We start from the raw sequence: 13,835 nt of genomic DNA, 5'->3' as shown, positions 1-13,835 counted from the left end.
CAGTGGGTATTTTGTTTTGGGGACATTTGCTTTTTGCTTTCTCTATTGTTCCTGCTATTGTTGTAGTTGGTCTGTTAGTTATTTTTATTATTCGCTTGTTATTGTTGCCAACAAACACATTCACAGAAGTAAAGAGATATGTGCGTACATACAGATACAATTCGTATACGAGTATATATACACATGTGGGTGGTACTTTGGTGATAAGCTAAGCATTTTGTATTTCTGTATCAGTGGTTGGCCAGTTGTGCTGTGCACTTTATGGCCGACAAGGAGAGTGGTATAATGCGAATGCACTTGACTTGAACGTCGCTGGCTTCTTTTGGCCGGGTCGCTTTTCTCTAATAGAACTAAGTGCAGGGAGTGCAAAACTTTTGCCACAGACCAACGGACCGACAATGGCGAAAGACACATACAAGCTCACAAAGGCAAACACACAAAGGCAGCGCTTTTTTTCATTTGGATTATTGCATCTGTGTCTGTGCATTTGGATTTGCATTTGCATTTTGCATCTGAATGTGTATCCGTGTATCTGTGCATCCCAAAAGTCCCAAAGTCTTTTCGCATTGTTTCACATTCAGCGAACTTTATCCTACCAATTTGCCGGCACAACTTTTATGTGCTCGAGTGGGACTCGATCATCTGCGCAATGACGATACGTGAAGCAAACCCAAGAGCTTGGGGGTTACAGTGTATAAGTTAATGTACAGATAGTGGGGAAGTTAAACAAATTATTCAAGTACACGTGTAAACGGCACAAATGATAAGCTGAAACTCAAGTACGAAACTGAAAAGCTAATCAAACTGAAGAACCAATAGCATTAAATCGTTTGTAGAAAAGGTCTTACATTCTAGTGGGGAGAACGATAGTGTTGCAAGGGTTTTGTGGGAACAGAGAGATGTGGTGAGTGGGGTCTCGTGGGCGGTTTATGTACATATTTCCGGTGGTCCGTGCTTGGATTACTCCATCATGACCGAAAGTTTACTGGCCCTGCCCCAGTGGTGTCAGCCTCGCTTCATGATGCCCAAATCGAATTCTCGGAATTTTATTTTTATAGTTCCTTTCCTTGCGGCCAAAGGTTCAGAGTTGGCCAAACTTGTGCCCAACTATCTTCCGCCTCTGGCACACACACACAGCCCATATACCAGTGGTAAAAAGTTGCTCCCTCAACGACGGAGCGCTTTACGTTTTATGACCTGCCCAAACATTGTTCGGCGTAGTCTAGACCGCTTTTTACGGCTCTCCACAAAGCTGAAGCTGTGGTGTCAATGTTGTTTAGTGTCATCGTTTCCACTCGGCCAGTTTCGAGGCTTTTCCATGCCCAGACTTTTGGGTGGTGAACTTTTGGGCGAGGGAAATCTCTAGCACTTTGCATGTGAATCAACTGAAATGTGAGCAGCAGCAGCAGCAGCTGGAGGAAAAGCTAAAAGACAAGGTCGGAAATATTCCTGCAAATCCAGTTATGCATTTGAATTTGCCAAGATTTATTCTGTTTGCTATGGTTTTCATTTTCAAATGTTCAACTATTGTTTGCCAACTTTAAACAAAGGTGTGTATACGCTGCGTATACGTTATATAGCAGATATAAAGCAATGACTTATGATATTAATTCTGTTATCCTGTTTGCAAAATATTACCTAATATCATTTGTTGTCATGCCATTCATCTGAGATATTAAATTTCTCATTTCAAAATGTTCAACTATTGTTTGCCAACTTTAAACAGAGATAATAAAGGAGTTTTATGAATGTCTATACGGTGCGTATACGTTATATTGCAGCCATAAACAGGCTGTGACTTATGATATTAGTTCTGTTATCCTGTTTGCAAAATATTACCTAATATCATTTGTTGTCCTGCCATTCATCTGAGATTAAATTTCATTTTAATCTGGGGCAACAATGCGTATGATTAACTTTCCATTTTCATACTTGCTTGCAAGCATTTCAGAGATTCACATCATTCAGTTAGGCGGCTTTCACTACTGCCAAGCACTGGCTTAAACAAATAATCTACAAATTCAATTGGGCTTTGTGTGCGTTCTATTGAAAAATTTCAGGGGCCTCCGCTCTGCATACCTTCAGATAATCATGCACTATTCACTTCATTATGAATGCCGTTCGAACATCCAAAGCCTGCTGCCTGTCCATGGGCAAAGCTCTAAATCAATTTGGCTCGAACAATGGCTTATTATTTCGAACAATAGTTGGTCGGGTTAGTTAGGGGGTGGTGGGTGGTTAGTTGGTTTTGTGTTTCAGGTGGAGTGGAGTGGTGAGGTGCTGAGTGGGTGGGATATACATAAGTCGCTTGTTCATTGCATTTTACGGAATAGAATTGAATGAGCAAACGTTCAGGAATCAATGATGAAACCATGGAAACAAGAGCAGAGATATAGGCAGATATAGAGAGAGAAGGGGAATCGGAAGTGAATGAAATGAAAATTCCAAACAATAGTTTATACACTGTAACACCTAAACTAATGAGTTTTCAATTAAACATAATTTGGTTATTTATTACAATTTGCACAGTTTATGCTGCGAATTTATGTCAGCATTTTTGCAATGGGACTCAACTGAAAATGTCCTTCACTTGCTACCGACTACTGAGTTACTGAGTAAGATAGTGATAGATAGAGCGATAGTTTAAAAGAGTCACAGTGAGTATTAGTTGGAAATATAGTACTCTTCTTTGAGCTCCCAGCTTTGCTAATCAGGTATCGTATGGTATATAGTAATCTATATCCTATGTCTATGGGGCAACTACTGATGCACTGATGCTGTGATGCTGGGACTTGCTCTAGCTCTAGCTATAGCTTTAGCTCAACGTCCATATACTATAGATATCTACTATATCATCACTATAACTGTGGCGAATCTAGCGCGTTTTGGCGGGCGGGCGTCACATTTAGATTTTTTTTTTTGTTTTTTTTTTGGTTCTAATGCTCTGGCTTTTGGCTTTTTGGCCTGCATGCGTGCAGGAGTTGAGTTACCACTTTTAAACAGCTTAAACCACGCAAAACACACATAGATGAACTCGACATTATATGTATATATGTATATTCGCTGTGTGCGCATATATATATCGCATATATACAATGTGTTCTTGCATTTTATATTGGGAGGGGTGCGTCCTTTCGCTTGTGCTCAAACAAATCAAATTGTAACGATTTAATTAGTTAGTTGTACAATACATATTTTGTTGTTGTTCTTTTTGGACGGGGCTGGTTTTTTTTCTTTTTAGGGGGGTGGTGGTTGTGACTATGTTTGTAAAAACTAAAAGCTGTACGTGTGTGTTGTGTGGAGCGTGTGTTCCAAAATGACGAATGTTTGATGTCTGTGTGTGCTTGGTGTGAGTGTTAGATTCCGTGTGGTTTACTTATATTTTGATTTTATACTTTTGTTTTCCAGTCTGTACCAACATCATAAACAATCTGTGGTATCTGTTAGCTGGATTTCGGTATGGTTTGTTTGGTTTCTTTTTCGTTTAAGACAGTTAGAAAGCTTTTAGAATAGACATTTATGAAAATATATATTTAGCATGCTCTCAAAAATTATTCGAACGCTTAACCGAACAGGGGAGAGTGGGGATTTATCAAGTAAGTGCAATTCGATAGTAAATTTCTTTTTCGTGTGATTTGTTTTTGGGGGGGTTTTCTTTGGTAGTTAGTTTTTAGTATTTGTTGGTTTCGGTTCTTATATAAGGTTTGCTAAACAAAACTCACATAGCTCATAAAACAAAATCAATATATATGTAGATATATAGAGACAGAGAGAGGTAGTTATATAGTTTATATATAGAGCTTAGGTAAGATAGACAGTCAGATAGATAGAGGCAGAGACATATAGATAGTTTAGACAGAGATAGAGAGACAGTGAGAGATCGGTTTGTGACTGCTTAGCAGGAGAGTGAGCAAGACAGATGTGGTAGTAGACAGAGAGAGGTTTAGATAGACAGATTATAATTTTTTTTTTTTTTTTTTGGTGGAAGGGAGTGCAATTGACAGTGTTTCTGTTGGGTTTTTAATGGGGTTCCACTTGCATTTTAAGCTACGTAAGACCTACATTATTTTTTGTTTTTTCATTTTTTCTGTGTTCTGGTGTTGTTGTCTTTGTGTGGGTGTCCTGGGAATTGCGTTTGTGTGAGTGCTGCACCCTGTGTTCAGTGAACAAACATTTGACATTCATTTCTTCATCAAGTTTTCTTTTTGGACAGACAGAGATAGAGACAGACAGTGAGTGACAAACGGAGAGGGATAGAGAGACAGAGGTGGAGAGAGATAGAAATAGATATAGAGGGGTTATGTGTGCGTGTGTGTGAGAGAGAGAGAGAGAGAGCCAATGCGTAATGCGTACAGTTCTTTTGTGGTTTTGCCCCGCCCCCGCCCACCAATTCGTTTTGCATATGCATATGTGGTGCTCGGCTGAACACAGAGAGCGAGACAGATAGATAGAGAGAGATAGAATTTTCAGTTGATATGCATTCTGGCACTTTTGCTTTGATTTATTTTTTTTTTAGTTCTTTGTTTTCAATTTTTTTTCTTTTTGGGTTTTTCATTCCTAATTGCAGGAGACAATCAGAGCTTTAACTATGCAAATTGTAATAACTTGAAGTTAATGTTCAAAAGACATCAAAAACTAAATACGATTACGATAACGATTACGATACGATTCAAAATGAAAAGAAATCCAAAATGAAAGTGAAACGAAATGATGCGCAAAAATCGCATTTCGTATGCACTTAAAAGGGAGATTTTCGGGTGAATGTGTTTGTAAATCTGGGCTTGTATGTGTCCTTTGGTGTTTGTGAATAATAACATCGTCATCGAGATGGCTTTTGGGGGATTTTTTCATTTTTTCTTGTTCTTTTTTTTTATCCTTGCTGCAGTGGCCTTCATGCGATTTACACAAAAAACCGAACAAACTCAAATGGAACACGAGAATGCTGGCGGATATGCAAAAAACGAAAAAAAATAATAAAAAAGGGGGTATTTTTGACTTTGGTGTGTGAGATTCAGTATATGAGTGTGAGTGAGTTTGCTTCACGTGACGTCAGCAAGATGTTGAAAAAGCCAGCGGATTGAAATCGAACCAGTTACCATTACTACTATCTTAAAATTCACTTTAGCCTCGCTTTTTTCACCGCTCCATATTTCATTTAAGTCTGCCAAGTGAACAATGAAATATGCGCAGGTAAAAATGAGAAATGTGTGCGGTGTTTTATTTATTTTTTTTTGGGTTGGCTTGGGCTTGATTGCGATAAAAGATCAAGTAAGCGAACTAAAGGATGAAAAATTCCCAAAAATAAATGGAGCGCGTATCTTGATGGGACTCCTGTGTATCACTATGTGTGTGTGTGTGTGTGTGAGTGAGGGCAAGGTGAGTCCTACCTCTGTGTATGTGTGAGTCGTGGGTGTGAGGTTGAGTGCACACCAATGGCAATAATAATAAAAATTCTGCAACATTGTTCAACTTCAATACGACAACAAGTACCATACAAAGTATTTAAAATATATATTTATTTATATGTATATATAGGATACAACAAGACTACCAACAACAACAACAACGAGAGTAGAGAGAGCAATGTGTTAGTATGTGTGTGCGTTTGTGGGTGTTAGAACCACAATATTCTTTTTCTCGTTTTATAAAACAAAATGGACTGCAGCCACTCGAAATGGTAGGGAAAAACAATTAAATAAACTATAAATGTGGTCAACAGAAATGGTTTTCTTTCACTTTGCTCTTGATGATGCTGTTTTTTGTATAAAAGTGGTTGGAAAGAGGGTTTCTTTGCTGGTTGGAAAGTGGAGATAGATACGTTAATAGATATAGATAGCCGTAGACATAGATATAAGTATATGAATATAGAATGTATATAGGGGGAGAGCAGGAAGACACACAGATAGAGAGGCTGCATTGGGAAGAAAATCAAAACCGAAAAAAACGAAACGAAACGAACGAAGAAGAAAGTAGAAACTAAAAGTAAACACCGTGACATGCGACGACAACAAGAACGAGGGGGAAGAAGTCAAAGAAACGAGAAGACAACGTTGCGTATGCGTAATTCACGCTCCAGTTGCGCGTCCTGTATCCTTGTGTCTACATGTATGTGTGTGTGTGTGTCTGGGTGTTTGTGTGGCTTTTGGTGCCCATGTGTGTGGGTGTCCTGTCAGCAGTATCCACAAAACAACTCAGATTCCGGCTGTGCTCAGCCAAGCTTCTCTTGCGGATTCCGCCAACAGAGCCCAAAAATCTGTATCTTTTTATCTGTGTGGTGGTGTGTCTGCGTGTTTTTAGTATCTTTTATTTTTGGTCAGAACACAAAACCAGAAAATGCAACCGAAAAATACATATATGAGAGTATATATGTTTAAATATCTCTTGTTAACAAACGTGTTGGCTGGAATAACTTGTGGCGAAAGCTAAAAGTTTAATTGGTTTCTGCTTTACTTGGCATCGTTTTAAAATGTCATGTGTTAGTGTGTGTATGTGTGTGTGTGTTTGTGGGTTGGAGGGGACTTTTTGAAGTACATAAACTAAAAAGATTTCCACTTTTGGTTAATAAAACAACAACAACAACATCGAAGAAGGCAGCATATGTTTGTGGCTGCCACTGCAGGTTGCAACCTGCTTTTTTTCGGTCCCAACCGGAACCGGAAATGTTACCGGAACTTACCTCCTGCGGTGGCACATCGTAGGTGCGAGTACGCAAGTCCACTCGGGCATAGGAGTCGATGCAGGGCAGGATGAAGAAGATACCTGCAATTATGGTTGAAATGCTTTAAACGCTCGTTACGGGGTACTGAGCAAACTACACTGGCTAACAGGGAATGCCAAATAAAAGAACCCCAGGAATTTTTTAAAATTATCTTTTTAGTAGTTATCATGGGATTTTCGATATAAGAACATCTTAGCATTAATTTTAACATTTTTATTTATTTGTACTATATTGTGAAGTAGAGGGAAATATTTTATTTTTATGTATAAACTATTGAACAGCTTAACAAACCATAGGAATTTTAATGTACTCTTATATGAAAGAAAAAAGGAACACCTTGGTTTGTAGTGTTTCCCTTGCTCTAGAAAACGTCGTGGAAATTCTTCACAAAAATGATGCAAACTAGTGTCACGACTGTGGGAGAAGTTCGCCTCGATTTGGCTAATCTCTTCCTCCCTCGGAATGGGAGCACAAAAGCAGAGCACACCGACTGAGAGGCCGCCCCAGAGTCGCTAATTTGGAGCAAGTGCAGCAATTAACACAAATTCATGTCGCAGGTGAGCGCCACTAAAATTTGCATAGAATCGTTACCCCGCCGCTCTCCGCCGCAGCCCACCCCTATTTGCACCTGCAAAGCTGCAGTTCTGAGTACTCACCTGGGCCCTTGGCACCGCCCTGCATAAGACGACCCAAACGGAAGATAACCGCGCGCTCGTACTCCTGCACCACCTGCAAAATGTGGCACGTGAGTGAAATGTTCGTGAAATGAAATTGAAACTTGAGGAAAAGCTATGGGTACAAGTCTAAACTACCCTATTAATCTTAATATGTACTAGTACTAACATTTAATATTTGAACAACTAAAAAAGCATCCTGAAATGTGACTTCAACAGCTTTGAGAAAGTGACTGCTAATTCTGTTGTATGTAAAACATAAAAAATGTATACCTGGTCAGCTTTTTCTTGATATGTGTATATATGAAACAAGAGAGAACGCTATAGTCGAGTTCCCCGACTATCTGATACCCGTTACTCAGCTAGTGTAAGTGCAGTCAGTTTTTGGCGGTTTCTGGCCGTTAGAGTGGGCGTGGCCAAAAGTTTCTTGGCAAATAGATAGAAATTTACAAGACTAATACAAAAATGAAAAAATATCAAAACATTTTTCAAAAGTGTGGGCGTGGCAGCTTTGGGCGGTTTGTGGGCGTTAGAGTGGGCGTGGCAACATGAATCGACAAACTTGCGCTGCGTCTATGTCTCTGGAGTCTGTATGCTTAATCCTAACTTTCTAGCTTTTGTAGTTCCTGAGATCACAGCGTTCATACGGACGGACAGACAGACGGACAGACGGACAGACGGACAGACGGACATGGTCATATCGACTCGGCTATTGGTCCTGATCAAGAATATATATACTTTATATGGTCGGAAACCCTTCCTTCTGCCTGTTACATACTTTTCAACGAATCTAGTATACCCTTTTACTCTACGAGTAACGGGTATAAAAAGTATGTTACTCCACAAGCAGCTTAACATTTCATAAACACATAATCTCCATAATACGCTTATTACTTATTATTAAAAACAAACTAGGTCATGGTTGCCATAGAGATTTAGATATACTTAAAATTCTCTTGCTTAATGTATGTCAAAACAGATTTAATTAGAACTTTAATATCTGCTTAGGAAAAATATTATTTAAGTGTTTGATAATCAAGATAATAACTTGCATAAAGCAGTACTCGCTTCGGTTTCGTAAAAATGTATCTTTTCTGCATTCTATTACTTATTCATCAAATTTATAAGTAAAAGAACATTTAAAATGTATGTATTTTAATTGAAAGCTTACCTTGAAGCAGACGAAGAGACTGAAGGGTAGCGTCATTATCACAAGAGCCACGGAGAGAAATATTAGCAATTTTCCGCATGTTGATGCCTTATCGCTGATTTCCTCGTCCGCTGCGAGAGAACGTGGCGAGAAAACGAGAAATTTTCTTATAAATACATGTAACGTGGCAAGATGGAATCAAGTGCTCAAAGCAAATGCTGCAAATTAAGGCTTAAGCTATAAATTCGTTTTGTATTTTCCTCGCTTTCCTTTCGCTTCTGCTCTGCTCTGTTCTGCTGAGAAAAGAGCTAAGACTGTTACATGAATAATGCGCTGAGCATCTGAAGAAAATAAGAAAAAATCCTTAAACGAAAGACCTCCGCATGGCGCATACAAAAATCGCAGACAGAATGTTGGAATAAAAATTGGTGAGCAGAAAAAAAAGGGCATTCTTCAATACGCAGTACTTGTATTACTTAAAGTTTAGTAAAAAATGGAAGTTTTTGCGACGGTTTTTTTTTAGGGCAACAAGTCGCCCATTTGGCTTATTGATACTTGAGTTGCGCCATAATTTCGATGGCGCCCTCGTCGCGTCGTAAAAGTTAAAATGTTGTTCTCGTGGGGAGCTTGAAAAAAAACTGTAGCATACTTAGGTGCGCTCACCAAAAAGGAAAAGGCGGAGACGGAAATCGAAATCGAAATACAAGCAAACAAGGAGTGTGCATACATTTAAGAAAGGAAATATCTCATTAAATACTCATAGATAGTTGTCATTATAGTTATAGATAGTTAGATAGAGTTACACATAGAAAGTAGAGTATAGCTTTGTAACAGGTTAAAAAGTAGCTGTTTGTGTGTTTCTGTTTAGTTTTCTGTTTGATTTTGGCTGTAGGATGTGGGGATATTTTTCTGTTTTTTTCTTGGGCATTGTCCAAATTGGTGCGACTTACAATAGAGAAATCCATGTGAATGTTTTGCTTGTGTATCTGCAAGAATACGATAAATCGAACAACAAGAGAAATTAATTGGGGGGAAAGCTTTTCGGCTCGATCAGCAACTAGCCAATTGTTGTGTTTTTTTGTTAGATTTTCTGGGAGCTGGTTCATGTGTTTCATCGTCTTTTCTTGAGTGCTCGGCGATCCTGCGGGGATCTACTTAGCTGCTCCATGCCATGCAGTTTTTTTTTCTTTTGCGTTTTTCTTTTGGGTTAAACAGCATGCTTCAATGAACTACGAAACTTAAAAAACTAGCTACAAAACGCAAGAAAAATCATAAATTATTCATGCCACACATTTAAATTCTGTTTACGCGCCGCTGTTGCATTTTATTTGCCTTCTGGTTTTTTGGTCTGGTTTGCAGCTTCCCATTTTCAGTTACCCGTAACCAGTTACCAGTTACCAGCTTGCTGGCTGCAGCTGCTGGCAATTAGCGGCACGGCACAGTTTGCATTTCAGTTTCAATTACAGTTCATTGAAAAGTTGCCACAATGCCAACACCCAGCAACGGCGACGTCAGCAAAGTGTTTTTAACGAGCTCTCACCCACTCACTTACATTCAACCAAACTCACACAGACACACACACACAAAAAGTCACACACACACACACAGACAAAACATGAAAAGCAACGCTGGAAAAGGGAAAACTTTGATGGGCGAATCCTAGGGCCCAGGCTAAGCCAACAAGCTGCCAAACATTCTGGGCAATTCCTCACCACCTTCAAACTCTTCGCATCGCATCGCACCGTACCGCAGCAAACTTTTATTGAAATTGATTTCAGAATAATTGCGATTTGAATGTGCCACTGGCACAGGCGAGTCGAGAGTTTTGCGCCGAGATGAAAGGATTTCAGGATCTGAGGATTTATGTGTTACGCCCGAGGCTGGTGACCGCAAACCTAATAGATTTATAGCTAAATTGCTTCTATAAAAATGATAAAAAGATGGAGGAACATCCGGTAAAAAATGTGGCGCTGAAATTGTAATTAGGTTAATGGGAACTTCTGCCCTTAATTGCATCACCTTAAGCCAGGTTTTAAGTGGCGCTTAATTAAATTTGCACACAGTTACCTTTGGTACTGCTTTTAGCCAAGAGGGTTTTATAATTGTTGGTATTGTTCGTTTGCTTATAAATATGATACGTTTTATAGGATATTAAATTGATGTTCCAGTGATATGTATTACGGTAAAAAATGAATGATCTGTAAGTTTATAAATACAAAAATACGAGACTTGATGTAGATACCTTATTCATTTAATGAGAAATGTACCCTTAAACACTTTTAAAAGCTTATCTGACCATTCAGATGTCAATTATCGTTAAAGTCAGTGCACAATTTCCATTAGTTTCCAGTTTTAATCAACATATACCATAATCAATATTTTATCGAGGCGCCACTTTAGTTACCTGCAAACGATATATCTGATAATTATTCGAGTGCTGCTGGGTAAAAAAGCACTTATTTGGCCTCCTTTTCGGCTGCGGGTTGTTTGGTTTCTGTTATTCCATTTGTGTTGACCCCAACAAACACGGGAAAAAAAGAGCTGAATTTACCTTAATGTAGAATCTCGGAGAACAATGTGTGGTCATAATTTTTTAATGACCAGCCAACGGCTGTCCAGCTGCCCGCCGTTATCCACCACTAGCACCACCCAGCCCGCTCCGCCCACCGCTCCCACACCCCCTACCCTTCCCCCTTAACCCCTCCACCCTCGCACCACATCAACGCATACGTCAGAGCGCCAGCCCCTGGCAAAAAGCTTTGCTCGGGAAATAGGTCAGCTTGATGTTGCTGCTGTTCATGATTATGTTGCTGCTGCTGCTGCTGTTGTGGTGTTGTTGCTGCTGTTGTTGCTGCTGCTGCTGCTGCCGTTGGTCCTGGCGCAAGTTAAAGCAATTTCTGATTGAATTTTGCATGGCAAATGCTGGAGAGACTGAACTCTTTTTCCAGGGCCTAATGAAGCGATTAGCATGCATGTGAAATATCTTCTTCGGTCCATATATATATACATATATATGTACGAGATAGACACTTATGTACACTTGTGTACGCCTAACCTGATTAAGCACAGATACACAAAAAAAAAAAAAAAAAGAAGAGCAAACGATTGATACAAAAATCCGAATTGTGATTTGTGGCGTCTCTAAACAAATTTTGATGTGGCAAATGCAAATGCAAAAGCGAATTGGTTGGGTCTTTGGAGACCGAGCAACAAGTTCAGCCAGGCGGCTATGTACAGTGCACACTCTCTACAAGAGCCACCAGCAAACATCAGCTCACCTCTTCGCGCCTCGGCTCGATGGATGGCCTGCTGCTGTTGCGATTGCTGCATTAGCGCATGATGGCTGTGTGGCAGTTGCTGCTGCGGCTGCTGCATCTGCTGCTGCTGCTGCTGTGGTTGCTGCATCATCTGCTGCTGCTGCTGCTGTTGCTGCTGCTGCTGTTGGTGGTGTTCGCGTTCCCTTAACTGTGGTTGCTGCAACTGCGTCAGTGGTTGCTGCTGCTGCTGTTGTTGCTGCGGCTGCTGTTGATGCAACTGTATGGAGGCAGTCACTGGCAGTGGTGATGAGGCCACATTATTGGTCTGATGGTGGTGCAGATGGTGGTCCCGTTCCCTGTCCCTGTCCCTGTCCCGATCCCGATCCCGTTCCTCCGACTGACTCCCCGCCGGAGCGGGTGGCGCAAAGGTGCTGGTGCTGGCCGCCAGACGGTTGGGCTGATGGTGGTGCGATTGCTGCTGCTGGCGGTGCAGCTGGTGGTCCCGATGCTCCATGTCCATCATCGAATCGGGCATCAAGCCGCGCTCGCAAAACGAAGCCAGTGCGGCGGCTGTTCCTGGCTGCTCCTGGTCAATCAGAGTGGCGCGTCCTTAGCACGTTAAGTCTTGTCCTAGTCCTAGTCCTGCATCCTGCCACTAGCTCTGTTCTTTTCTTCAACGTACACGCACACGCACACACTCTAACACTAGCACAGCCACTACTGCGGGCTCACACACACACACTAGGCTGAGCTAGTTTTCCCAGCTCTGTGTCCATTTCCCTTCGGTGGTTCGGTCTCTCCTGGTTGAGCTGCTGTTGTTAGTGCTGCTGCTGCTGCTGCTGCTGGTGCTGCTGCTGCTGCCTCGCTCGGAATCCAACTGAAAGTGCGCCAGCAGCCAGCATCCTTTTATATCCTCGCAGCACATATCCCTGCCGAGCCAAAGCTCACTCGCTCGCTCTCAACTTTGTTATCAGCCAGCAACCAGGATCAAAGAGCTTTTTCGCCGCTCTCCCAGCTGCAGATTGCAGGTGGTGCAGCATCATCGCCAGATTCAACTTTCACCTTTTTCCCAACTTGCACTGACCTTGCGCACTCCCCTAAACATTGGTCCTGGTTCCTGAACTTCAGGAACAAAGCTTTCTCCTCTCTTTCCAAGCTTTCGAGTCCTGGCTGGGGAAATGCGCAACAGAGATAGAGCGATGCTGCTGCCCATTTAGAACCTCCCACCCCAACACACATACACAGAAAGATAGAGAAAGAGAGATGGAGAGTGTGTACTAAAAAAGGACATTCCCCTACCTACTAGAAACAAAAGGCATAGAATCCGAACTCGCCTGTACAGCAGGTGTACAGGTGACAAACCTAATTTATGACACATTCGACATACACACAAAACCACCTGCTTCACCACTCGCATCCATTGTAGTCAGACAAGAGTGCCCTGTACTGTGTACGCTGTGTACTCTGTGCCTTCTGTGTTTGTTAACTGGCATGGAATGATATGTGCGAGCATGAGCACCGGCTCCGGCTCCGGTGCCACTGCCACACCATCAACATCCTGGCTAGAAAAACACATCCTGACACCGCCTGCCACGCTTCACTGCGAATTTCTAATGAACCCACCTCCGAAGCCAAATTCTGTCGAACTGTCGAATATTTTAGGTCACCTGCAGCTCCTGAGCTTTGCCTTTGCTTTTGAGCTGTCAATTACCGTTTACGCTTCATTAAGCGCCAATGGGGGGTGTAGTGGGGTATTATTTCTGGCGGAGGTGCACATAGAAAAAATGTCAAATTTGTTTTAAAATAACATCACATCCATAACTCTTGCAAATCAGTTTATGAATCGAACTAAAGTAAGAAGTATAAGTTGGTAAGAATCAATGGTATGACAACAATCAGATGTCATCATCATCTATGTCATCATCAAGATTCTTCACATCGAATTACTATCTAAAGTAAATACAAACTAAAGTTATATTTCAAGAAAAGGTAACACAGGCAATCTTTAGAAACAAAATGTTTGTAAGGCGATGGAT

General features: G+C 41.1%; 1 protein-coding gene across 9 annotated transcripts in view; it reads right to left on the bottom strand.

Moving 5' to 3' along the window:
* LOC120447668 (band 7 protein CG42540) overlaps positions 1-13,835 on the bottom strand; it is a 38,197-nt gene that overhangs the window by 5,831 nt on the left and 18,531 nt on the right. For 4 of the 9 annotated variants that reach the window (XM_039629194.1, XM_039629190.1, XM_039629188.1 and 1 more), the window contains 4 exons: positions 9,493-9,528; positions 8,564-8,673; positions 7,375-7,447; positions 6,677-6,759 (listed from right to left, as the gene is read on the bottom strand). In XM_039629194.1, coding sequence (XP_039485128.1) covers positions 6,677-6,759; positions 7,375-7,447; positions 8,564-8,673; positions 9,493-9,528 — 302 coding nt within the window. Of the gene's footprint in view, positions 1-6,676; positions 6,760-7,374; positions 7,448-8,563; positions 8,674-9,492; positions 9,529-11,820; positions 13,318-13,835 lie in introns of those variants that run through there. The other 5 variants (XM_039629191.1, XM_039629193.1, XM_039629192.1 and 2 more) reach the window with 3 other exon arrangements.

This window comes from Drosophila santomea, chromosome 3L (assembly GCF_016746245.2).
Source record: "Drosophila santomea strain STO CAGO 1482 chromosome 3L, Prin_Dsan_1.1, whole genome shotgun sequence".
NCBI classification, from domain to species: domain Eukaryota; kingdom Metazoa; phylum Arthropoda; class Insecta; order Diptera; family Drosophilidae; genus Drosophila; species Drosophila santomea.
This window is presented reverse-complemented; position numbering and strand designations above follow the sequence as displayed.